This window comes from Teleopsis dalmanni, chromosome X (assembly GCF_002237135.1).
Source record: "Teleopsis dalmanni isolate 2A chromosome X, ASM223713v2, whole genome shotgun sequence".
In the NCBI taxonomy this organism is placed as follows: Eukaryota; Metazoa; Arthropoda; class Insecta; order Diptera; family Diopsidae; genus Teleopsis; species Teleopsis dalmanni.
Genome location: NC_051848.1, coordinates 22345281 through 22372740, shown reverse-complemented (window position 1 = coordinate 22372740; position 27460 = coordinate 22345281). Strand labels below are relative to the sequence as shown.

Here is a 27460-nt window from a genome sequence, read left to right as displayed (position 1 = left end):
CTAATAATTTTAAATTATATGCTTTAGTAAATTTGTTTTCGATTCTTTGTTGATTTTATAGATGCATTAATTTTTCTAGTTAAAATATCAAGGAAAGTTGGCAGTTGGGTTTTGAGAGAAAACTGTAGAAACGCCGAAAGCCTGAAGCATTTAATTTAAAAAATGCATAAAATCACAAAGTGATTCTGTTAAATTGGATTGTGATTGTTTTTTTTTTTAATTTTCAATAATTATTGTTATCTATTTATTTATTTTATTTATTAGAAAATCACTTACTAAACTACTTCAATTTTAATTAAAACGTAAACTAAGCTTTGGTTTTACCATAAGAATAGACAGGAATCTAGATTGGAAAAAAGACGCAAAAGAAAGAGTCTATTCGGATTTAGTACTTTACATTAAATTTATAATCAATATAATGGAACCATTGAGCTTACTTTTCTAATACAATAAATGCAAATCAGAAGGAATTGGTTTGAATTTCAAGAACTCAACCTATTAGAAAATTAACTATACTACTGCAAATATCGATGCAACGACTCTATAAATGAGTAAATATCAAGAACAATCGAGTTCACACGTTTAACTGAATTTTCCACAAGGTTAATTACCACAATTTAAAATATTTGTCATATGTTTTATATGTAAAATGTAAACAAATAAACTATTTCACATGCATAAATCAGCTTATGCCAATGGAAACGACCAAATCATAATTTCATTAACATAAACAGTTTTAGCTGCAGTGGAAATATGATATAAAATTGTCTTCTCTTACAATAACTTCAATAGTATAAAAAGTTTACTTATTTTTTAAATACAATTCAAATTAAAAAAATTAATCTATCTAAATATTTCATTTACAAAGTCTGTGAAAAAAAATTGTTTGGCTGCAAATTAGTGGCTGAAACAAGCCCAACAACAGACTAAGAACGGCGCCTTTAATATATTTTTTTTTCGTCATACTATCAAATTGATTACATAAATTCTGTTAATGAAGTACAACTAGATTATGAGGATCCAACATACGGCACATGGGCACAAACGTCGTCCAACTAACAACGTCTGGACTGTAAAGTGATTTTTATGATGTGCCAAAAGATGTACGCACCAAAACAAAGTAGCATTTCCTTAACTGCAACAGACGTTCGTCTTCGACTAAAGCAGCAAATGCGGCATTCCAAAAACAACAACAGCCGCATAACTAATTCCTTCGTGCCCTAAACGCTGGTTATCTTAAACTCCAGAAGTGTTAGACATTTCATAAACTAACAGATATTTTAAAGTAAAACATAGAAGCAACGCAACGCAACGCATTCTTCAGTAATTAACTTTGTTATCTGCCTTCCTAACATAATAAAATGTACAGTTCATTGATGTGCCCACATATGTGTACACAATTAAAGGACCTGCCCCGAACGAATGAATACCTGTTCTGATTTAAACACTGAAAGTGAAACCATAAATTTTCCTTTTATTTGTCCTTTTTTCATCATTCCTATACCTTTTACCGCCGCATCTCAGAAGTTATCAAACATCAGGTGTCGGCAGTAAGACAGTGAGGCAGTGAGGCAGTGAAACAGTAAGAAGAGTTTGTGGAAGGACTTCGAATGTAGGGATGCGTGTGCGTTGAATTGCTGTCAGCAGGAGCAGCCACATCAATGATTAAGTGAATTAGGATGTTAAGGAGAACTTAACATACTCAAAGGAAAACGGACAAATATGTATTTACTTAAATTTGGTCGGTTTTAATTAATTTCAAACCAAATAACCATGGATTGATTCATCTTCTGACGTTGTTATTGTGTTTCCAGCTATTGCCGCTGCTGTTGTGCGTTTTAGACAAATTCACTGCGTTGCGAGTTAGTGCAGTTAGTGGTTAGTGGACGCCATATGGTAGCAACATTAGCCCGATTGTAAGTAGGGTTATTAGCAGAGATCTCGATAAGAATTTCGTTGGCCTATAGCTGGCTAGCAGTTTACATTGTCTATATGTTTATAGTTAAGAGCAATTAACACGGCACGCTTAGTGCTGCATTTTTTTTTTCAATTATTAAATTTTTTTCATTTATTTACGGGTTTTATTTGAGCGTGCCGATCGCACGTCTCTAATAAAGTCAATTGTGTAGGGGGAAAAACATGATAAAGTAGTAGTTGTAACAACAGTTGGTCATATGTATCCCTCATGCAAGCATAGAATCCACACTCTATTTCATATAATTGCCGCAAAACCTCTAGCTCCTAAGGATTCACTTTATTAGCTCACTACTTGACCAGACTGTGCTTTGTTGTGTGTGCATTGCCTGAAGCGAGTCTGACTTTTTTATAATGAATTAATTTAATGAACTCGGTTCATTACCGTATTTGTAGTATTTTGGTTCATTATCCTTTTTTTATGCAGTCCATTTTTTCACAAGTGGTTACATTATTTATTTTATTTCATACTCTTACATTGCATTGCTCGGGAATGGAAAATTCCTCGAAATTTATTGGGTGTGTCCGGTGTAGCAGAAAGGGTTTAAACTGCTTAAGGGGTCATCAATTAAATGTTTGTTCAATTTTATTTTCGATAGTGTTCTGATAACTTGTAAATAGATTCAGTTTAGCTGCAGATAACCAACGTCATATGGCGCAAGCAACATACAAATCAATCTTCTGCATTCGTTCATTATTTTTGTTTTTAATTTTGACATCTAATTTATATTTAATTTTATTTAAAAAAAATTTAAATAAATTCAACATTAAAATTTAAGGGCACTTCAATTTCTATTATAAATTATTGTTAAGCATTTTAAGTGACGTACTGAATTACATTTTAATTGTTTGAGATAACAAATATATTATTAAACGTACTCAATAAAATGGCTTTAGAATTGCATATGAGAAGTTTAGTGACCATAAGGTGGTAACTACTATAAAGATAAACATCCTATATCATATGTCGTTGACTCATACGTCAGGCGAAGTAAATACATGTTGAGTACGTATCATCACATAATTATAATAGGTACATATGTATAATGGATATGCATATAAATCGTCACTAAAAGCTTCATATTGCATCAACATTGCATACATTTATACTATATATAGAAATGCATCTCGGCACAAGATAACATATGTACATATTCTTCATCATTTCTAAATAATTATGTAGCTTAATGTATTGATATACTTTAAACAAAAACCATTAACTATTAATTTGAAACGTTATAGTGGCAGTTTGAGTGTGAACAGTATGTGGTTCAGTATATTAACTTTGAGTACAATCATACAACTAGAGTGTTAGTCAATTTTATATCCTAGAACCAAATAGTCTTAAGCTCTATCAAAATGCATGCAGGGATGCTGGACTCTCTATTGCTTTTCAATAAACTGGGACAAAGCAAGTTCGGTATGTTCTGATAGTCTACAATAGTCTTAAGCTCTATTAAAAATTAATTCCGGTTTGCTGAACTCTCTATTGCTCTTTAATAAGCTGGAACAAAACAAGTTTAGTATGTTCTGATTTGCTCTGCGACATTAAAAATTCAGAGGCAACAAAAAGCATGACTGTATCTCTAAATGAGAAACACAAAGAGTGGACATACAAAGGAAAAAATTAGATTCTGGACGAATTTTTAATTTAAAAGCTATCATTACTACTACTTTAAAGATAGACTAAAAAATTTCTAACCCATTTTAGGTAGTTTCAGGCAGATTCCTAGAACTACTAGAGGTTCTTAGGACAGAGTTGATATTTAAATACACGCATCAAAGAGACTTTCAAATGGCCAATACCTATCGCTTATGTGAAACACATGCTCTCTGAATGCTCTAAACTGAGCAGTATGAGATTATTAATTATTACGGAAGTAATTTCATAGATTGTTTAAAATTTGAGTTAGACCTATGTACTGAGTAGAATATCTATTCAAATAATTAGTACAGTATTTGGTGGTCAGGACTTTTGTCAACTATTTTCATTCAATCAATAGCTTAACATAGCGACTTCTAAACATTTACATCCTAAATACTGTATCCAAGTAAATATATGTATACTAGTAGTCGAATCTATTCTATATAATCAAATTTAGTGTGATTTATAAGTTCAACATTAAATGAATTCCAATAAAGCTTGTGAGTAATAATAAAATATATAATAAATCTAAGGTAGATGACAATGCTTTAAAAAAAAAGAATGTAATTGTAGATTTATAAATAAAACACATTCCTTCCTCAATGAAGGCAATAAACTCCTCATGAGGTCTGTCTTTACCCATTGACACTCATATTACCATTGCCACCTACATTCAGTTCGCTTTAATTTGACTGACCGGAAATAGTAAAATTTAAATCAACCGAAAATACTTCCTCGTTTTAGTTTGGCGATTTCAGACTGAAGAATTTGACTTCTGATGTACCAAAAACTTAGCAACAAAAGAATTTATGAAATTCATTGAAGCTTTGAAGACACCAACTTGACCGGTAATTTGAATTTCTTACTGCTGCTGAAGAGGAGAAAGAGAGAATTCTTTCATTTTTCACAATTAAATTCATACAAATCAGCGTCAATACATTTCGGCTTTTGCATCTCTTTGACACACATTCCGAAAAATTATGTGAATTGGTCATCTGCTCAGTTTGGTTAGCAACTGTGGAATTAAATCATAAATGCGGACTTCTTCACCAGTCCGTAAGACTGTTCGTCTGTCCATTAACCGTTTATCTTTCGCGTTGTAAATTCTATACAGACGGATATCGTCGCTGTGGAAAGATGGGTTCGGTCTGAGACATTCTACGATTTGTAATTAGTTTGCATATTCTTCATATGAACTCTTCTCATTGCGAATTTTAAATGTTGAAGTCATTCATTTTCTTAACAACTGAGTTTTGTTTCGTAGATACCCCATAGGTTTTTTCTTTGGCTTCTTATTTTTTTTTTTTAGCATTTGCAGACATTCGACGTCAGTCCGTCAACAGATTTTGCAGCAACTCAGCGTTCATGTTGACGAAATTCACGTTATTCACGTCGACGTCTTCGGCAATGTGCATTTAAGGCTATTTAATTGTATCTTATTTTAATTTATCACTGGGGATTTATCGCTTGGATACAGATGAATGAACGTTTGCGGGTGTTGAAAATTTTATTGAAAAATATGCGTTATTGCGGTAAGAAATTTCACCGGATTCACATGTTTCACATGCGGTTTTCTGTCTTTCCATCTTTAACTTTTTCTGTTGCTCTTATTGTCTTGGAATGCTTTCTTCTCTACTGCAAGAAGTCTCTTTCAATTGATACTACCCGTATCTGCATATCTGGTGTGCTGCCGTATAAATAGTCGATAGCAAGACTAGACAAATCGGTTTATGCTGATTTCATTGTTTCAGATGATTACAATGATTACAAATATTAAAATAATGGTAATGTTGTTGCTGTGCTGTTACAATTGTTGCTGCTACTGTTGCTGCTGCGGTTAAGTAAATGTTTGATGATAGATTTTTCATTCAATCTTTTATTAAAAGTTTGATCGATTTGCTTAAATAATTCATGAAGAAAGTCTCTCTTCCGTTTTTGTTATGATGTTATGAAATAAAAATTATTTGTGTGAACAATAGTTTGAGAAGTAAATTTTTTCTTATTAAAGCAATAAATTTACCACTATTAATAACTTTAATGGCTATAATGATAATAAATACTTTGTGAAGAAATCTTAATTTTATTCACTCTATAGTACGAAATTTTTATAACACACTTGTATATTTCTTAAAATATGTATGTAAGAATAGTAAAATAAAATTCATCAAAATATTTGTAATATAATGTATATGCTTTTAATAGGGAAACCTTCGGGAAAGTCGGGAAAGTGCTAGCTCGGATACTCTTGAACTTACAAGGATCTTACCCATCTTGATACCATAGTAACTAACAACAATGAAATCATCTTGAATATCATATAAAGAATTACCATTAGCAATACGTGCTGGAACCTATCACAGGTTTAGTAGACAATTCGGATGTAGTTATGTACATTTTGATTAATATTGCTGACACTCTTTAAGTTGCTGATCCTATATAATGCAGACTTCTAAAAATTATCACAGAATCACTGATATTGTACAACGAACTAGCATGCATCAATTTCACTGGCTTAGTAATCTTAAAAAGATGGTACACACATTATTAAAACATGGAACAACACATCATCACAAAAATTATTTAAAACGACAAACGGAGAAAGAACGCGTAAAAGAAGACCATAGTGAAATAATAACTGGTAAACTCTAGTTTACTTGAGTAAATCAGTTAACTCACATTACTTAATAGAAAATAATCCATATGGTCCATATGGTTTAGCATGTGACACTCAAACCCAATAAGAACATGGAATGGATTAGAAAACCCTATATTCTATACTAACACACCCGTTTTATATATTGGACTTGTGTTTATACTTAGTTACTGGTATGTCGAGTATTACGAACTAAGTACTAGAATCTAGTTAGAATATTAGAAATTACAACTTATAAAAAGGAATAATGTTTAAGTTAAAGGTAAGCGTCAAAGTATTGCCATCAACTTTAAGAAAATATTTGAAGAGTTAGAAAATTTCGTAAAATATATTATATTGATGTTGATATTGGAACATATACTTTGCAATTAAGTTAAAATGCAATAAGAAGATTAATTTTAAGGGGGTTCTATTATAATAGAATATTATTTAATAAAATTCAACAGTAATATTTTTTTATATAGTTAATTTACATACTATAACGTAGAGTGTAAAATACATACTTTTTGACTATATCTATTTTTAAAAATACTTTTTTTTGGGACACCATCAAGAACCAAAATATACGTATTCGCCTGCTAACATGTATTCCCAATTATCAAAGAAATCTTTGCCATGCTGATGTTACTTCAATCAAAAGATAAAAAAATAATGTATTTTTTATTCCAATTTATTTAAGCAAAAATATTATATACAATAAACAAAAAATCGGCAGCTTTATTTTTATCTACTGAAACTCACCTGATGTGAGATGTACCTATGTGAGATTTGTTGAACTAGTTGTAACCTAAAGAATATGACTCCTTGCCTCAGCTATGACTAAAATGCATCGGTTTTAAACCATATATTAAAAATAAACAATAACTCAAATCAAATATTTATTTACATTTTTGCAATCGAGTTGATTTGGATTTTGCCTACGCCTTTCTAGAGTTCTATGATTTGATTCAGTTAAGCGCTGACTGCAGACCTTTCACTTCGCTAAGTGTAAGCAACTTCACGCATGAACTCCTTAACCACAAGCTGTTTGATTAATTTCCTGGTTTATTTTATCGAATTTGTTATTAAATAACTCTGCAAAAAGTTACGAGAAGAAAAATTGAAGCACGTGGACAATAATTAATAATTCCTTCACTGTCTTTTCGTACTCGCATTTGTAAGTTTTGTTCATACGCACTGCGATTTTACAGTGAAGTGCAAAACTTTGAACATAGATAAAGTTTACGTAATTAAAATAAATTAGTTTCTTTATATAATGAGGACAGATAGAAAGTAAAATACAGAAAATTCCTGGTCTCAGTTTTGGAAATCAATAAAAGATGCAGTTACTAAGCCTGCCATCCAAGTAGTTAACAAAATAAGAAATGAACGGACATACTTACTTACTTAGTTGGCCATTACAGACGTGTGTCGTCCTTGGCCGCATCGAGTAGCCTCCGCCAGTCAGCCCGATTAGTTGCCTTCTGACGCCAGTTGGTAGTACCGAGCGCCCCCAAATCGTTGGTCGCCAAATCGTTGAACGGACATAACAGTGGTATAATAATGAGAGTTAAACGCGATTGGAACCGAAGACCAACCCTACAAGAACTATATAGCCTGATCCACCCTTCAAGCAATTACTTTTAAGGTAAGGAATAATAAGTAGAACAATGTAGAAGCTTTTGATAACGATTCCTAAAAGCATACTATATACAAGAACAGTGTGTGACAGATATAGAAGAATATAAAAACACTTCAATTAATATTAATTGTATGTAAAGAAAACCATATAGCCCAAAAAAATCACAGCAAAGTTGAGAAGAGTACTTTGGGTAACTCTTTAGTAGAAACATCTATGAATGAAGAAGGCCGTATATACTTGTCATCAAAAAACAAAAAATCAATAAAATTATTACAAGTTTTGCAAATTTAACAGTATAGTACTGCTGAAACACGATGAAAGGTGAATTAATGGCAAATTTCCACACATATCTTGTATATAACATATATGGGCAGCAGAGGAGCTTCCAAAAATTTGAAATATCAGTATAGTTGTCCCATCATAAGAAAAGCGATAAAGCAAAGACTATTGCTACATATCGTTTCAAAATGATGTAGGAGCCAAAACCTTCACAAAAGTGCTGAAAATATATGCTATCGGGTACAGAGAGAGCTTAAACTTTGATGCGAATATACCTCTAGCAACAAAAATATTTACTAAGCAAAGCAACTATGTTAGTATTTTAATATTTTAGTTTAAAGTTGTTAGTTAATTAAAAAATAAAGGAATAATAGCCTTTAGGTTTTTAAGTATCTTTAAGTTTTTTTATTAGGAGCAAATGTATTATAGAAAAAAAATAAATTCTTTAATAAAGCAATGTTCAATACGATTTGTTCGTTTATGTAGCTTGGATATAACTTAACGGCTAATTTGCATTTTATGTAAAAAATATATATACGAAAATATTAAATAAAATACAAAAAAATTGCCAAACCAAGGACTTTTTTTCCGACGCTGCGTACAAAGCACAGCCTATCCAAAATGACATAACTATTTCAGTACTTGATCCAATGCTCTATATATTTCTCATAGCCAATTGAGGCAGTTATTCCTCTTAGTAATTTTAACTTTGGCAGCAGATAAAAGCACTTAAAATTATGAGAGCAAAGTATTTTACTTGGCCGGTGATATTCATTAATAGTTTTCCTAAAAACTCCTATCGCCACCTGATATTAGAATATGTTCAACAGTTGACACTACTTATTCGAATGGCAGAATGTCATCTCTACAGTTAGGTCGGATGATGCAGTCAGAACCTTTCTGTCAATTAGGACACACTACCCTTTTCTTTTTCATAAAGTTCCTCATTGATTTTCTTAAAATCTAAACTCGTCTTTTTCAAAATACTTGACCCTGAAAAAATGAACTGCTAATCCTATTCACAATCGCATTTCATGATATACCGACTTCCTATTTCGTAAAACATAAGAAAATATTTGGTTAATTATTTTCACAATAGTGTTAAGAAAAACCAAGTGCAATATGGAACGCATACATCCATCTGCGTCATATTGTTTTTACCTTACTTATAAAATATAACGATTAACAGTTAATGAGTGCTTACAAGGAATAATTTTATAAGTCAAATTGCAGCATTGCAAGTACTTCTGGATAAACACATAAGTTAGTCCACTTTTAACAAAAATGGTATCACATTCCATCAACTGGCAAAAGCACATAACACAATACACAGACTATGGAGTATAGAGTTTAGTGTGTGGAATATAGAGTGCAATGCATGAACTAAATTAAAGTACATAATAAATAAATGAAAATCAAATAATAAATAATAAAGGAAATTCAAAACCGCAATAAACAGTTCAGCTGAGTTGGAGTGCATAGAGACGTGGTACTTGTCAACAACGATCATTGGGAAAAATGCTGAAGGGTAGGTACACATGTTTATATGACGTATGGCATGAACTCAATGTTATCCATAACCGCCCATTGATACTAAACTACAATAACAACACAGCACAGCTAAGACAAGCAGAGCATAGTAGATAACATATTTAGCTAGAATCAAAAGAAAATATCAGGAACTTTTAACCCAAGCACGACATTACATACAAGTAAGTATCTTACTATGATTTACATATCTTGTATGCACCGCAACGTACCTGTGGACTTACAGCCGCACATAGTTAGTCAGTTTGTGCCTTGCTCCGTTCTGTGAAGTTGTATGATTTGTGCTATCGCTCGATTGCTGGGCTCGATTGCTCCATGTGACAAAACAAAGCAATGAATTAAAACAAAACGAAAGACATTCATCCATAAACCGAGTGAAATTCTAAACTCTATTTAGCCTAGAAGCTGGTTAATAACTTTTTAAGTACCGTTAAGGTCGTAGCCGCAAATGCAATGCAGCTAATACAGCAAATACAGCAAATACATCAGATACTGCAAATGTTGCGAATGCAGGCTATCACCGAGGTATTTGCTCCTCATGTGCGCTGAGTGCAAGCGCTTATGTGAGGAGTACTCAGGTACTCGTATCAGTGTTGACAGGTTGTTGTAGTAAATGTGGCTATGAATGATGCAGTTCCAACCAAAGCCTTGTGGTCTGTTCATATGCTAATCATCATCTGTTTTACCTTTGATGATGATCAAGCCTTTTGCAATTATAGTTGTCGCACTGCCTTTGACGATAATGACGTTGATGACAATGATAAAACAAGATAGATTTGCATACAAAATCCTCACTATTTGTTATTTGCTGGGGACTTCATTAGATTTATATTCTATTTATTTTTGTTGAAATTCTTTTTTACATTTCACATTCTCATTTGATTTTTAGTTGTTTGATTATTTTTCCGCATATAGAACTTCAGTGATGTCGTGAGTGATCTGTCATGATTGTTTTATTAGTTCCAAGAACTTTTTACGAGCATAAAAATGTCAAGATATTTGTCCAAATTTGATTTTAATTTATTACAGAAGTTGTGAATAATAAAAGAAAAATATTTTAGTATAAGTAGCCAAAAACGTAAATATAATTATGAAATCAAATGCCTTATTCCTAAGTTCTACAAAAACTATAACTAGATTTTTATTTAGCATATCAAAAATTCATAATTCTTATTCAATGGTCACAAACCTTTGTTATAGTATAATACAATTATACTATTATTATACTATTATTGTACAAATGTTATACTATCATTATACTGTGTTGCAGGTCACAAAGTTTTGTTGCAGTATAATAGTGTTATACTATTACATATTATACTATTTTTATACTATTATGATATTATGTTTTTACACTAATAAGAAAGGTTATTATAATAATATGATTATAAGTTAATAATTATTCTTATTATACTATAGTTATAGTATAATAACCACGGCTATGTATGCTATTAGTCGATGTAGTTCAGTCGGAGATAATCAATTTCTTCTCTCACGTTCTTTTCATGCACGATAAACAACGTGAGCAACAAGCAGAGCGGACTTCTAGAGAATAACCAACAGGAGAGCGAGTTCTGTCTGCAGGCCTCTTCGACTTACATATATGATTAGAGGCCTCACTGAAATTCGTAGTGTCTGTTCACCAAGACAGTGCGGCTATAAGCATGTGTCTGTCTTGCAGCAAGCAACTTGCTTTATAAATATGAAAAATGTTGAGTAATGTTCATACTTTATAGCCCCACTTCTGACAGTTCCTTTATTATTCAACCAAGCTTTTAAAAAAATTTCGTGAAGGTGCTTGAAACAAAAGAAAAAAAATCTCATTAAAGAGTAATCGTATGTATTAAATAAATCTTGCTCCACTTGAAAGCACCTACCTCGTGATAAAAATATAATTTAATTATGAAAAAAAACCAAGACCGTTAACTTTAAAATTATTCGAAGTAATACATTGATTGGTATAGGTAATATCAAAAAATATAATTGCTACTGCTACATGTGAACATTATTTTAAAGACAACAAATTTATGTAACTTAGGTGGATGTCTTCTTTTGGAATAAAGACGAGAACACAAATCGTTACTTATCTTTACCTAACGATCAGCAAGTTCCATTTTAAAATAACCACACGACAATTTAAAGAACGGAAGTAAAGCAGTCAACTGAAAAATAATTAAGATATTGCTAGATATATTAAAACTTAAGGGGTATCTTATTTACGCTCTTAGAAAGGAGTTTGAATCCACTGCTCTTAAAAACAACATTAGCGATTACTTCTGGAAGATATCCCACATATACGAAGAAGTAGAAGTAGATGATGCTCAGGATTACAGAAAAACAAAAATAAGAACGATTGGATGTTTAATAAGATATGATGCTTAATTACAGAATGAATAAAAACTAAACAAGCTATATTAAAAGCAAAAACATAGAAATAGAACATAGAAATTTCTATGTTTATGATTAAAAGCAGAGAGTGCTTACATACCTAAAAGGCCAGGTTCGAAAAGTGAGGTTGGAAAAGTAAGCTTTAAAAAGTAAGGTTTGATATTATTAAATTCAAAAATTCTGAATGGTTTTAAATTTTAAATACAATAAATTTTAATTGATTAAAAAAAATAATTTTTGAAAGTTTTGGAATGAATGAAAAGTTCATATGTACGTTTATGAGTTGCGCTACTATAACATTTAACAGTCCATAACATAATGTTAATATAATGTTATAAAATGCTCTTAAATTACATATGTAAGTATGTGCATATGTTATATGCATACATGTGAACAACGGATAACAAAAACTGTTTGTTAAACCCTTAACAAAAATTATTAGAAAACAAGTTATTAAATAAATATAATTTAAAGATATGACTGTGACTTGATCTTGAGTGTAATATTGGTATTCTACATACATTTCTATGTAAATAATTTTCAGTAAAATTCATTGTATAATATATAATATAGATCACACAATATACAATAAAACAAGATACATAAATATGTATGTATATAAAAATGAGTATAAGAAAATAAAATAATATGTTATAAGTTTATAATCAATTAATGTTATTAAAAAAAAACATTTCTTAAAACAAAAAAAGAAAGATACAAGATTCACAAAGTATACAACTTGAGATGTTAACATGTATACATGTATATTTGTATATGCATATTAATGTACATATATATAATATAATACCCAAGGTTTAAAATAAACAGAAATCAAAATTATGTGTGGATATATTTGATATAAGAAACAAAACAATAACTTCACTTACCGCTTACCGCACTGATTTTACAAAGGGCACGGAGTAGTACACCGGTCGATTATAAAAAAACAGTTAATTTTCTTTTTTTGTTTCAAACTAACGGACGCGTTTTTTTTTATTTATAATATACACTTTTTCTGCACAAAATATTAACACTACTCTTATTTAACATTAAATCACAATATAAAACACATAATAATAATTTAATTAATTTATTTACAAAAATAACAAAAACAAAAGGAATCCACTTTAAAAACTAATTTTTCCGTAAAGAGAAAAAGCTTTTAATGACGCCTCTAACTTTCTCGGCACCGAAAGAGCACTAAGACTTAAAATATTACTTATCAAGCAATCACCAATATAGTTAATATTGTTAATTTTGATAACAGAGAACAGATTTTAATTTTTGGGGTCAGTTAGGAAAATGCATATATTATATACACATGTAAATATTGCACGTAGAACAATATATCGAAATCAAATAAAAACAAAAAAAAAGTTTTTTGCTTCAAAGTTATTTTCGCTTAGAATCTGTTCCCAATATGTAACATAATGTAAGCTGAACTAATCATCTTTACATGACATTCTTTTTTACATTATGTTAAGTTTTTATTTTTACCGAGATTTAGATCTTTTATTGGACACATATCCATACGGAAATGATATTAAAAACCTTATTAGTTTGTTTAAAAAATTTTTTTTTTTTAAAAAAATATAATATTTAATATTTATTAAATATTAAAAATTTAAGTTTTTATTATAATATAAATATTTTAAAAAATATTTAATAAATTTTAAAAATTTTAATACAACTTAATAAGAATAATGATACATAAATAAAATGAATAAATAAAAATGGTAATAAAATACTTATTAATTTGAGTTAAAAATTTTTATTATATTTCTAAAACATATTTATTATGTATTAAAAATTTTTACACAACTTAATAAGATTGATAATAAATACATAAAATAAATAAATAAAAATGGTAATAAAACATTTAATAATTTGTGTTAAAAATTTTTATTATATTTTTAAAAAATATTTATTATGTATTAAAAATTTTAACACAACTTAATAAGATTGATAATAAATAAATAAATAAAAATAATAATAATATTTATTTTATTTATTTATGAAAAAATTTCTTTTCATATTTTTGAAAAATATTTAATAAATATTAAATATTAATAAATATTAGTGTTTTATTATCATTTTAGTGTGTTAAACTTGAAACTCGCTAAAAGTTAAAAATCTATTAATAAATAAGTCGTATAAACAATTAATTATTAATTATGTTGAGCCAACAGAGATTAAATTAAACAATTTGTGCATTGACAGATATTAAACCTAATATAAACATATAGATATTTTTGTCAAAGCTTTCATTGAAATGTTTTCATTATTTTCGTTCTAGAGAGGTTTCGAACAGCAGTGAATTACAACAACAACATTTTTATTATTTTTTAATTAATTGAATTCTTAACTGACCACACATTTGTTTCGAATCAAAATACACAAATAAAGCCAAATATTTAATTACGTTTATATTTCGTATATATAACATTTGAATATAAAAATAAATAAAAAAGTTATATTTCTCGAACTATATCTAGCGTAAAATGACTAAACCATATATAATAATTTTTTTTTATTTCAGACAATAGATCTATTTCTGATCGCAAGGTACCTTGGCCTTTAACAATAACACTATAACTTTAACAATAATTGATACTTTTAAGTTATCAATTACGAGCGCTGTTAGACAGTCAGAGATAAATGTAAAAAAATAATCTGACAATACATAATATAAAACTAGAAAACTAGATTACTTCTTAGATATGGAAGCATCTTTGGTTTTAGCAGTGTTTAGAAACACATAGAGAGAAACATATTTTAGTACAGTTTGAACAATGTTTATTTTGTACCAACAAAATATTAACAAATTTATTACATACCATATAGCAACAAATATCTAAACTTCGGGTACAACTAATTAGTTGGTCCTCACTCCTGATATCATTTTTTGCTCTAACTTTTTAAGTTTCATTTAAAATTTAGTAATTAAACCGGACTTCAACTTCATTTAAAGGTTTCGTCTCTATGCACAACTTCTCATGTTTTATACTTCAAGTGTTTTCAAGACATAGTCTTCCTTTATAAGTTCTTTCTCTAGTTGAGGCCTCTAACACATTTTTCGCTGCACTATTATTTTCCATTATTTAACTTTGCGAACGAACACTAAGTTAAAAATTTATATATGAATGTGGTATCACACTTAAGCCCTAATTATCGGTTCTTTAAAAATCTATATCTAAACTTGTTTAAATTGCCTGCAATAGTGATTACCTTTAATTGAGAAAATTGATATTAATGCAACCGAGTACATTATAAGACTTTCTGATTTGTTTTTTTAGTGAATAACACGTATATAAATCTACTATCGTTAGTAGTATGAATTATTTATAGTTACGTATGTGGACTTTAAGCATTAGACCTCTTCGCATGGAGAACCATCTACAAAATGGTTACAGTTCTTACTGTTTGTAAGAAACAATAATATTTTATAATTGTATTAAATTTAGTATATTAATTGCATTCACTAATTAATGATATATATTAATAAGGATAGAATATATAGTACTAGGGTTCCCAATGCTTGCAATATTTTGAACGATATATTGGATTTCTGAGATATACTGAACCGATTTAGCTATATACGTCTGTCTGTTTGAATATTTTCCTGTCTACTTCATCTATTGTCCATCTGTGTGTTTATCTATAATCCGTTAAAGCAGTTTCTTATTGTTTTTAATAATTAACAGCTGCTTATGAATTTCTATACCATAACTTAAGGTGCACTTACTTAATAAAATTGTTACATATCGAGAGCATTTATATAATATAATATTTTCACAACTGAAAAACAAAAAAAAATTAATCAAACTTACAAATACCAAAAAAGGCGACTTGAGTTTTTTACGATTTGATATTGCGCATATATCTATGAAGTAGTAAAAGGAAAAAATCCTTTCGCTCAAGCTGAGTGTAAACATTTTTTCTTCTTATGCTAAATCTCTGTGATCTTTCAAAATCTCGCCTCAAAGTGCTTTTATCTTGATCTTACGAAATTTCGAAGTAACCAAGATTAATGTTGATGCTTTTTCAATTACAACTGTGGCAGCACACAAATTCGGAATATCCGTAGACGCAATCTTCCGTACGTACCAGTCCACAGATACATTTGAAATACCTGATCCGCATATGTAAAGCAGTTTTAATAGGAAAAAAATAGATACTCGAAGGAAAAAGCTACAAATGCTTACTTTGCTGTTCAGATACAAATTGTCAATTTAATCGTAATCGTTTGTAGAACCAAAACCGTATATACTCGTACGAACTTTGTGCTGAACAAACATGTAAATTTGTTTGGCGATCGTACTACGAGTATCTATATCTACATATCTAATGATATTGAATTTCCTAATGTAAATACTTACTTACCTATATGCGCTCCTAAGAAACAACGCCGCAGTCGTTTACTTCACCGGCCAGAGTGACATGTTCGCATTTTTTGTAGTTTTCATAGTTTTGCCATTTAAGCTGGAACTCCACTCTGGATTAGATTCTGTGTTCGGTTTGTGTTCGCTTGCAGTTTTTATCGCGGCGTTCAATCGATTTGCTGTGATTTTTTATCGATCGTTTACAAATTTGATCGCATCTTGTTAAGTTTGTTTTAATGGTTCGACTTGATTGTCATTTGCAATTTGTTACACATAAACGTGTACCGAAGTTTGTGTGTCCATTCCAGAGGAGGGCACTTAATTGAGCACATAGCGATGGAGTGTAACATTAGTTACCTAATAACGAAGTTAAGTACGATTAATTGAATAGGTCCATGTAATTTGTCCTATGCTTGTAACATTCTAACTAATTTTATGGATACTAACCATATTATGCCGAAATTTAAATTAAAATTAATTTATTATAAGAATATCGGCTTAATGTAAAACGTATCTTATCTTGTCCTTTTAACACTCAAAATGCATTTAATTTTGTTGAATTTTTGTTGAAAAAAGTCATGCCATAAATTATTATTCTGCGTTTGTGAACGAAAAGAATTTGGAAAATCTATCTTAGAAAATCTATCTATCTTAGAAATCACTTAATACAGAAAATGACATTGATCTGCAATTTATGTTCATCAGAATCTTCTTTATTTTTTTGGAATGAAATATGGTATCATTATAAAGAAGATAAACTCATTTAGGGGCATTAACGTTCAAGATCTAATAATGCTAAATAGATAGATGTACTTCAATGGACACTTGACAAACTTGCAAAAATAAAAAATGCGCCAAGTAAAATTTATCAAACGCAAAGGGAAAGGCTTACATAGTATATAAAAATATTGAAATAATCCATGATATGTAATAGAAGGAGTTTTCAACCTTAACCAAGAAATTGTTTAAAAATGAACATAATTATATAAAAAATGTTCAAAAAAATACTTTATGAATGAAACAATATTTTAAATAAATTTTTTCTCATGAAAATAAAAAATTTTATATACATTGACAACAGATCTTGTTAATCTAACTAGAGATCACTTATTCCTTTATAGAATTTTTTATAAATATTCGAAATAAAACCAGACGCTTGAAAGTGACTTGTACTCATATACATTTTTACTATTATCTTTTGTATATATAACACATGAAATAATATATTTACCGATTATTAACTGTTAAAGTTCTGTCTCTGTCTCTAGCTCTGTCTCAGAAATAGAACTTTAAACAATTTTTAAAATATTATCTTTCTTACTTACTGCCTTAGGGGAGTGAAGACTTACTGTCCTTCTCTCTTAGTGGACCATATGGCCTACTTTGTGTACCTTGACTTTGGCTACTATTTTTGTCTATTGCAAAACATATTTAAATCTTCATCTCTATCTAGTATCGCTAGTGAACAAATGGTTTAAACGGTGGATAAACTTAATATAACCACTCTCAAAAAAATATTATTATATTTTACATATGATAAATATCTGTTACATATTATATATTATACAATACTTATTATGTTTTATACCTTACGTATAACGTATTAAGTATATGTATTATATATATACAATTATATATTATCTATATATATAATATATTACATATATATATAATAATATATAATTTATATATTATTGTACATATCATGTATTATTATATATTTATTATAATATTATATATATTAAATATTATGTGTATCATATTATATATTATGTGTTATTTATTATTGTATTATATGTATTATATGTTAAAATAATTATGTGGTATGAAAATCATATGTTATAAATGTTATACATTGTGCATTATAAAGTATATGTTATATATTCATATTATATATTTTATGTTACATATAACACATAATAAATTAAACGATATATATTATTAATAGTTTATATCTTATAATGTATTAATTATTAACTTTTTATTTATTATCTGTACTTCAAAAATTCTCTCTTTAAAAAGTCTGTTTTGTAGTTATAAGCCTTTTAGTTCATATTAAATACTTTCAATGCTCAATTCAATAAAGGACTTTATCTAAACCCTTTTTGTCGGTTGTGGTTTTAGAATTGAATAACACTCATCACCTGTTCTTCATTTTTTTCAGTGCGGTAAATACATGGTCGTTTTCTAGGTATAATAACAGTCAATACAGAAACTCACATCAAAGAACTGAAGCGGTATGGATTATCTGGGTTAATCAATGAAGCGCAAAAACCACGTCACAATGTCTGACAAGATTGCATTTGAAGTAAAGAAGAACGGAGAAGAAATCTTCGCAGGCCTCAGTACATACGACAAAAAATCTTAAATATGGTTCATTCGAATTTGACTTGAAGACAAACTACTAAGAGACCGAAACTAATGATTAAAAAACAGGCGTAGAAAAACCATCAGTAGCGGAGTAAAGTAATGCTTAACGCCTGAATTGACAACAAGAAATTATGGAGATGAACACTGATTAGCTGCTCTGAATTATGATGAAATGCTGTTGCCTCCAATGCATTTAGCTGCAGCGGCAATTGTTTTGACCAAAATAAAACATTTACCAACAAAAACACTTAACAGAAAGGTAAGTCTATATAGAAGTTGACTGAAAGATATTTTTGACTGTAATAACGGAAAATGTTAAGTATGTACGTGTGTAAGGCAGGTCAAAATCAGTTCTAAAGGCGGCGTCTTTTGTGGGAGCGCCTGTTGCAGAAAATTGACAATGTATAGCAAAGTAATGAATGTCAACTGTGAAAGTTCTAGGATATTGAAATGAAAATCAGTTATAAAAAATAAAATCAGTTTAAGGAACATATTTTCAGGATCAGTAAAAATAATGGACACATAATGGCAGCACCGCATGCTACTTTATACATGTCTATTGTCAACATTTTACACCCTACAGTACGCATTGAAAAATAATTTTACTTGTGGTTTCATTTTAAATGAATTAAGTACAACGTTATCTTGAAGCAATGATATATATTTACTTATCGCAAATTGCTGAATTATTATATTTTATTCGAAGCAAAGCATATCTAATACTGAAGTACATAATGAAGATAAGAATCTTATTATGTGTTCTTTCTTTATGTGATAAAATATGATATGGGATTAATAAGAGAAGAATAGTTTTATTTATGTCTAAAAATTGACATTTGTTAAAAAAGAGCTAAGTTCTTAAAAAAAAAATTTTTAAGTTTATTGTGTAATATATCTCAAGCATTTAAAAGGTGGGAATTTTTTAATAAAAAATTTGAGAATATATTTTTATTAAGTTTCGTAAATTATCCTGTCTGTATGTGTGTTATACATCAAAACCAAGTTAGTAATATGTCCTGCTAATGTTTGGAAAAGAACTGTTGTTTTTATACATCGATCAAAAGCGTATCCCTGTCCCGAGCGCCAGTGAAATCAAGTAGGTAAACTTTTGAATTTCCTCTGACTTAGTGTTGACAAATCTCAAGAATTTCCAATTAGGATTTTTATCTTCAAATAAGCAATATATACAGATATATATGTCTTTTCTCCAAATAAGTAATATATACAGGGATGTATAATATTGTACATTATCAAGTATATAGTCCTTTAAACTGAAAACAATGGCGAAGATGTCGTTGTTGGAATCTATATTTGAGGCACACTTGTTAAAAATATTTCTTATATCTACTAACAGATTAAGCAAATACAAATGAATTGAGATCTACTTTCTTATTTAATAGAAACAATTCACTTTTTAGTATTCACTTCATGGATTCAAAACAATTCTTCATAATTTAGTACGAACATATATGTAAGAGCAGACAATTTTATCTTCACCGAGGTTAATTTAGATACCTTAAGATGTATTAAAATCAATCTGAAAAATTTTAATAACAATAATAATGTAAACTATCTACAATTTATATAAACTCTCATTAGTTCCAATATTTAATATACCTGCCACTTCACTGTAGTGAACAAATCACATCATAACAAAAACATTCTTACTTTTTTTATGTACTAATCTATTTCTTCATATACAATTGCTGCCAACCTGTCTAGTTATGCCGTAGGACAAAACATCAAAGCGACAGGTATTTCAAAAAGTTACCCAAAGACATGGAAGATATATTCGAAAGAATCAAGGAGAGAGGTGGAAAAGGTGTATTGAAGTTAACATTCCAAAATGTTGCAATTCTTTTGTCAATGAACTATTGGTCGATTGTTCCAAATGATGAAGTTGCCGTTTTGTTCTTATAAGCAGATTTGTTCCCTTCTTTACAAGAGGAAATTCTTGGAATCTTCTGTTTTGTAGAAATGTCACCTTTAAATTTTACTTGGATTTTATTTTTATTTATTTTTTTTTTTTAAAATCCTAGTGCACATTTTTTGCTAAAATTGCGCAAGGTGTTGACCTAATTTTAAATGGTTCACTGTAGAATAATTCTTGGAATACTATGTCCTGAAAGAAATACTATGTTTAATAAAAAGTGCGGCAATATTTTTGCTGACATTATTTTTGGTAAATTATACACCTATTTCTCACATTTATTACAAAGTTAAAATTAAATATTGTTTATATATTGAAGGTTCAAATGCGTTTGAGAAATTCATTCATTACCACAAGTGGTAATAGAGATTCATTGGAATTTCTATTCGATTTTCTATTTGGAAAAAATATAGGTTTGTTTTTTTATGTATGTAAAACCTCCACATAAAAATGCATTACTTAAAACTATACAGTAATCACAGTTAATCCAAAGAATATCCAGTTAATATCACTATTATCATAAAAGAAAATATACCTATAAGTGATATACTTATAAGTGATATAAGTGATAAAGTGGTCATTCAACAGAGAACTGAAAAAAGTCATAGGTCAGACAAACGATAAATGTCGTAGCCGGCTAAATTCATCTGAACATCGGCACATTCGTGGTATGGCTACTTTCGCAGCTTCGACCGTAAAAGGTAGGCTTTTATGCTTCTATAGTCTGTGTATTGAAGACAGAATTGGAAATTGCTGCAACTTAGAGAGCCGATGAATATCGTATTTTGCTATATACATCAAAAACGATAGCATGTCTAGCCTCAAAACTACGTTTATGAAAGGATATATCTATTATTAATGTCTTAAAGACAAAATTGCAGAAAGCTGCAGGAAAATGATGAATATTGCAGCTCTTTATACCATATTTATCAAAAACTGCGGTATGTAGTTTTGAACATATAAGGCTGCTTTGATTCTTTTATTAGCAATGTTTTAGACGTTGCATTCTCTTAGTGCCACAAAACTCTCTACTGCTATAAAACGGGGCTAATAACAGAACAAAAAACAATACGAGAGACACAGCATTGAACGGGATTTTATCATATATCTTGGAAAGAACTGTGATGAATGACACACATCTTTTAATCAATATATATGAAGACAATATATGAAGACTTCATATTCGATATAAGAAATCGATCAACTGAAGAAGAAATCAGTACGAACGTGAATCAGACGTTAGAACAGTTTATCCAAACTATGTGGAATCAATTTGCACATAAGATTAAAGAAATTACTTATAAACATAGATAGGTTATATCCAGTATAGAGTTAGTTAGAAATCGCATGACACCATGAATGACTTAGTAGTTATAATACGAATCATATTGTTGTTAATATTTATAATGTAAAGATACTATCGCTTATAAAAATAAAAAAAAGTCTTGAAATCATTATCACAAAACACCATAAATGCTAACATATATTAAAAAGATTTTATTTTAACTTTCACTAATAAGTTAGTCTAAACTAGATGATTGCAAATAAATGGCATGTTCAGGGAATCAATAGGATAGATACCGCCTTGACAACATAAATTAAAGACAATGAACAATTTTATGTTTATTTGTTTATAATATAAACTTTATATCTTAAAATTTTGATTGTAAAACCTTATAAACATAGCAGAAACTTATAGACTTTTATAAATAGATATGTAAATAGATTGTAGATGACTGATACAAAAGTACGTTTGTGCATAAAGTATTAAAATAAAACTCTTGAAGACAACATAAATTAGAATATTACTTATACACAACATTACTTAACAATTTTTATTAATTTGGATGTGAACTACAGAAAGACTTTAACAAAAATATTATCAAGTAAATCTCCTTTACCACAATTCAAGCTACGCTACTGTGTACAACAATATAAATCCGCAATAAATTCAAATGCAGAAATAATCTAGGGTTGAGAACAAAAGTGCTGCGTATATCAACAAAAGTGCTGCGCTTACTAACAAAAGTGCTGCGTTTGCTAACAAAAGTGATGCGCTTATTAATAAAAGTGCTGAGCTTATTAACAAAAGTGCTGCGTTTATTAACAAAAGTGCTGCGTATATTGGCAAAAGTTGTACGTAGAATAACTGGTTTCGCTGGTAAAAGATATTTAAGCTGACTTAATGGTCATCTGAACACCGTATAACAACTTTTTTGAATTCATTTCGGGAGTTGCGACGTTTATAAAAATTCCGATATAAAAACAAGCTGATTAAATTCTCTGAATGGATGCTCTGTGAATATAAAAAGCAAATTCTACGTATGGGATCTTAAAGCTTTAATTGCAAAAATTCAACAGAAATTAATAAGTATATGAGAATCTTTAAAATATCCACATCATTTATATATAATAATATCATCTGCGTAATCCCGTAACTTATATATATAATGATAAGGAAGTCGTTTTTATGTTACTAGTACATTTGAAGTATTGAGTATGGTAAAGTAATTCTCTACTGACGCCTTAACAGTTGTATAAATTATTTATTATAAGAATTAATAACTTAGTTTTCTAATATTATACAGAGTAGAATTAAGGTCTCGAAGCATATTTGCAAATCATATTCAATAAGTTATTTTTATTTAAAGGCATTGTAGATGTCTCCAGGTTCAAATAGTAAATGTAATCAATTTTGTGTGGTGCTGAATAAAAACTGCACTTACCATCTATTTTCTATTCTTTATATTTTTTTCATTTTTTTGTTTTTGGGCGGCGGGGAGGGAAATGCCCAATTTGCACGGACTAAGCCCCTTACTTTAGGGTAGGGTCCTTATTAGCCACTTAAGACTTCCATCAGTGCGATCTGCGTCCAAGTTCCGCTACTACTTCAGGTGGCTAGCCTTCCACTTCTTAATTACTAATTATTATTAATCAATTAATTATTATTTTGTTTGATTTAATCAGTAAAATTAATTAGTGTTATTATAACAACAGTGACAATTTTTTTAATAAAAAGTATACTTAAACAGCATAAGTTTTCGGAGAGACTCATGACAGTAGAATGGATTAAGCAGTTCTGCGCATGAGCAACCTTCTACATTACAGATTTTGTTAGGATCTTGCAATCAAACAATAACTCGTACGTATTAAAAAAAGGGCATTATAGATGATGATGAGTGCTTGATATTAATTAGGAAAAAAGTGGTTTACAGAAAATTAGAAATATCCATTAAGTCAAATAAAGAAAACTTAATATATTATGGGTTTGGAATTTTACTTTATTTATTTTCATTTTTTTCTTTCGTAAATGATTTAATAAAATAAATAATTTCAATATTATAACCTTACAAACTATACAAAATTTAAGTATAAAATAATGGATGAAGTCCCATTAATACAAAAAATTAATTATAATTAAAAGTAGTTTTTCTTAATAAAAATACAAACTTTTACAATTAAATTTGGTGAAACGCTGTATTCCATTAAAAATGTTCAAATCTATTATAAATGGACTAGAATTTTAGAACAAGAACCTACTCAATGCTTTAAAATTAGTTAATAGTTCAAGGCAGATAAACATATTGATGATACTTTCGATACAAGTGTCAATGAATATATTATAATTACAATTAGATAAAAATTTAAATTACTATAACAAATTTTATAGCATCAATTTTTATATGCTTTCACCTAAACAGAATATATTATATTAAAATATATTACATAGTAAAATTATGAGTATCCTTAGTTATTGTCGCTAATTATAGTTGTGTGTGAGTTAAACTTTATAGGCTAAATTGTATTTGGTACATTTAAGTAGTCCTCTCCACCGGAATGTTGTAATCAATGGATTCTAATTATTGCGAACCTCTACGCTGCCGCTACGCAATTGTAATTGCAGCTTATGCAATTGCAATGGTGCAGTTTGTGCTCATGTGTTTGTTTAGCAAGGACATACGCGAGAAGGATTTGTTGCATATTTTGCAGACGTACTTCTTGATGAAGACGTGTGTTTGTTGATGGGCACGCAAATTGGAACGATCAGCGAATGAGCGTGGGCAATCTGGACACTGGAATGGCTTCTCTCCAGTGTGTGTGCGTATATGTCCTTGGAGTAACCATGGCCTGGAGAAGGCTTTTCCACATATATTACAACGACATGGTAGTGTATGTGTGCGAATGTGCATCTTCAGAGCACCGATGGTTGTGTAAAGTTTACCACATTCTTCACAGGAATGTTGTTTCTTCTCTTGGTTGCATTCGGCCGCTGGACAATGGAACTGTTGATGCTTTGATAGGCCAATTGATGTTGAATACATTTTGTTACATTTTTCGCACTTAAAACGGTAATTCTTTGGTATAGCGTTCAAAGCTGGTCCGTTGCTGACAGAATTTCCGCAAGTGGTGTAATGATTGCTTTTTTGTGTTAAGTTGGCATCTGTTGGTGCTTCTTCGAATAAGTGAAACAATGCCGGTAATGGTATATCATTGCGCACCGAAAGATCTTCTGGTTCGGAACTAACATCCGAGCCAGGACTTGATGGTGGCGTGATTTGTTGGTAGTTGTATGCTGGTAGTCTTGGAGATGAGATAGATGCAGTGGATGCTATGGATGAAGCAGGCGATGGATATATGTTACTTATATTTGGTTGATATGTAGTCCAGAGTGCAGTCATTGGATTACAACCAGCAGCCATTACAAATGCCGAACTGTATGGATTTGTTGTAGCTGTTAATCCTCGTAAATGTATGTTTGTAGTTTCATATTCCACTGAACCTTCCATATCAGTTTGTGGCGATAACATAGCTGAACTGGCATAATATTCAGTGTTGCAGGAGATTGGTGTTTCTGGACGATATTTGTATTGTATACTTCCGGTTGTATCAACATTCTTAGACAAATTCAAAACATATTCACGTTTTGCTGGTACGACGTAATCCACCAGATCATCGTCAGCAGATTTGCGTTTTAATGATAAATCCTCGGGCTGTTCATTCTCAGTGAACTCGGGTTTGGTTACTGCAAGTGAGTCATATTGGTGAGTTTCCTCTTTCACATAAACGATCGGGCGTTTCTTGAGTGGGCAGCTCTTGTAATTTGTTGCCATTGTAAACAAACGATTCACTTTTTAACGAAACTTCACGAAAAACACGAAATAGATATTATAATTTAAAATTAAAGAAAATTTAACTAGGAAAGAACTCTAAACGGTTTGAGCAGTTGTGCTACAATGACAGGTTTGCTCAGTGCTCGGTCTTTTATATGCGTGTGCTCACCTTTTTTGTTGATAGAACTGCCTCTGTGTCTTCTGCTATTACTGCTGCTGTTGCTGGTGCTAGTGCTGTAAATGGTGGTGGTTTCTGTGTACTCTTTTGCACCATCATTCACACATGTGCTCATACATGCTATTGTGTTATACACAGTATTTTTGGGTCTTTACAACACATTAGATTTTCCCGTTCCCTTATCATATGCTTTCCATTTGTGAAGAATCGCATGCTACCTAGAAAGTTTTAATTTATACGGAAAATACGCAGAGAACCCTCAATGTGTAGAAGCGATTGAGTTGATTTTGGTCGAAACGTCGTGAAACGATCAGTAACATTTTGAATATGCAATGTTTGGCACAAACCACTGATATCGCAAATTTGTGGAGTAGAAATTTAATTGAATAGAATTCATCTCACACATTGGCAGGTTATGTTAAATATTAAAAGCAACATGATCAGTGCCTCTTTATTATTTGAACTTTTTTCCAATATTTAAATAATTTTTGAAAATTAAAATTTTGTTGGGAATAACCAAGGGGTTATTTATAATAATACTGAAGAATTCTAAGCTCTACTATATTTTCTTATTTTTAAAAAGTTTCTTACTTAGTGAACTTCATTATTACACTTACACTATTAGTAAATCTAAATATCTAAATATATTTTATCATATCCTAGATAGAATTTCAACTTGAGTTGGATCTTTCTGCTACTTCGGTGTGAAATAGGGGAATTTCTTTTCACATATCTGTTATACGGCAAGGGCTATTTGATCTCTTGCATAACTTATGACAGCTTCTCATTTTCCTTTCTCTTAATTTCTTTCTCATCAAAAACGCAACAACTGCATCACAATATTTCTCTTTCCCTTCAGTTACTCATACAATAATTTAACAAAAATATTTCCCCTGTGAATTATAATTACATAGATTTGGGTTGCATTGCTACTTGCATGTACCGTGACAGCTCAGCACTACGCACCACAACAGAACACATGCCACCATAATTTCTCATTTATCAACATGACTTCAACTACTTTGTTAGATTGTCTAAAGGGCAGGTACTCGATTCTCTAGACTAATACATGTCTCCCATTAGCACAATAAAGATTGGAATTTTGTTTCAATTTCAATTTGTTTCATATTTCATTCAATATTTGAACAGTCCTCATCAATTCTATTTGAGTATAATTTCCACTTTCGAATTAGAAACTGGAAGCGGGGTCGTTTGGAACATCTATGTAAAATACAGTTGTCCATACAAATTTTAGTTCATTATTGGATATACCCATGGTCATTGTCCAATCAACATCTGTTGTTGCTCTTTACAAAATCTTCCCTTTACATAATATGGTCAATACATTATAGTCTCTTGTATACCATTTATTAGTTCTTAA

General features: G+C 29.9%; 1 protein-coding gene across 1 annotated transcript; it reads right to left on the bottom strand.

Annotated features, from left to right (window-relative positions):
• Positions 1–24695: 24695 nt before the first annotated feature.
• On the bottom strand, positions 24696–25901 carry LOC119687000 (protein snail). The gene has a single exon (XM_038101134.1). It carries the CDS (start codon positions 25899–25901, stop codon positions 24696–24698), a length of 1206 nt encoding a protein of 401 aa, XP_037957062.1.
• Between the last annotated feature and the right edge of the window lie 1559 nt (positions 25902–27460).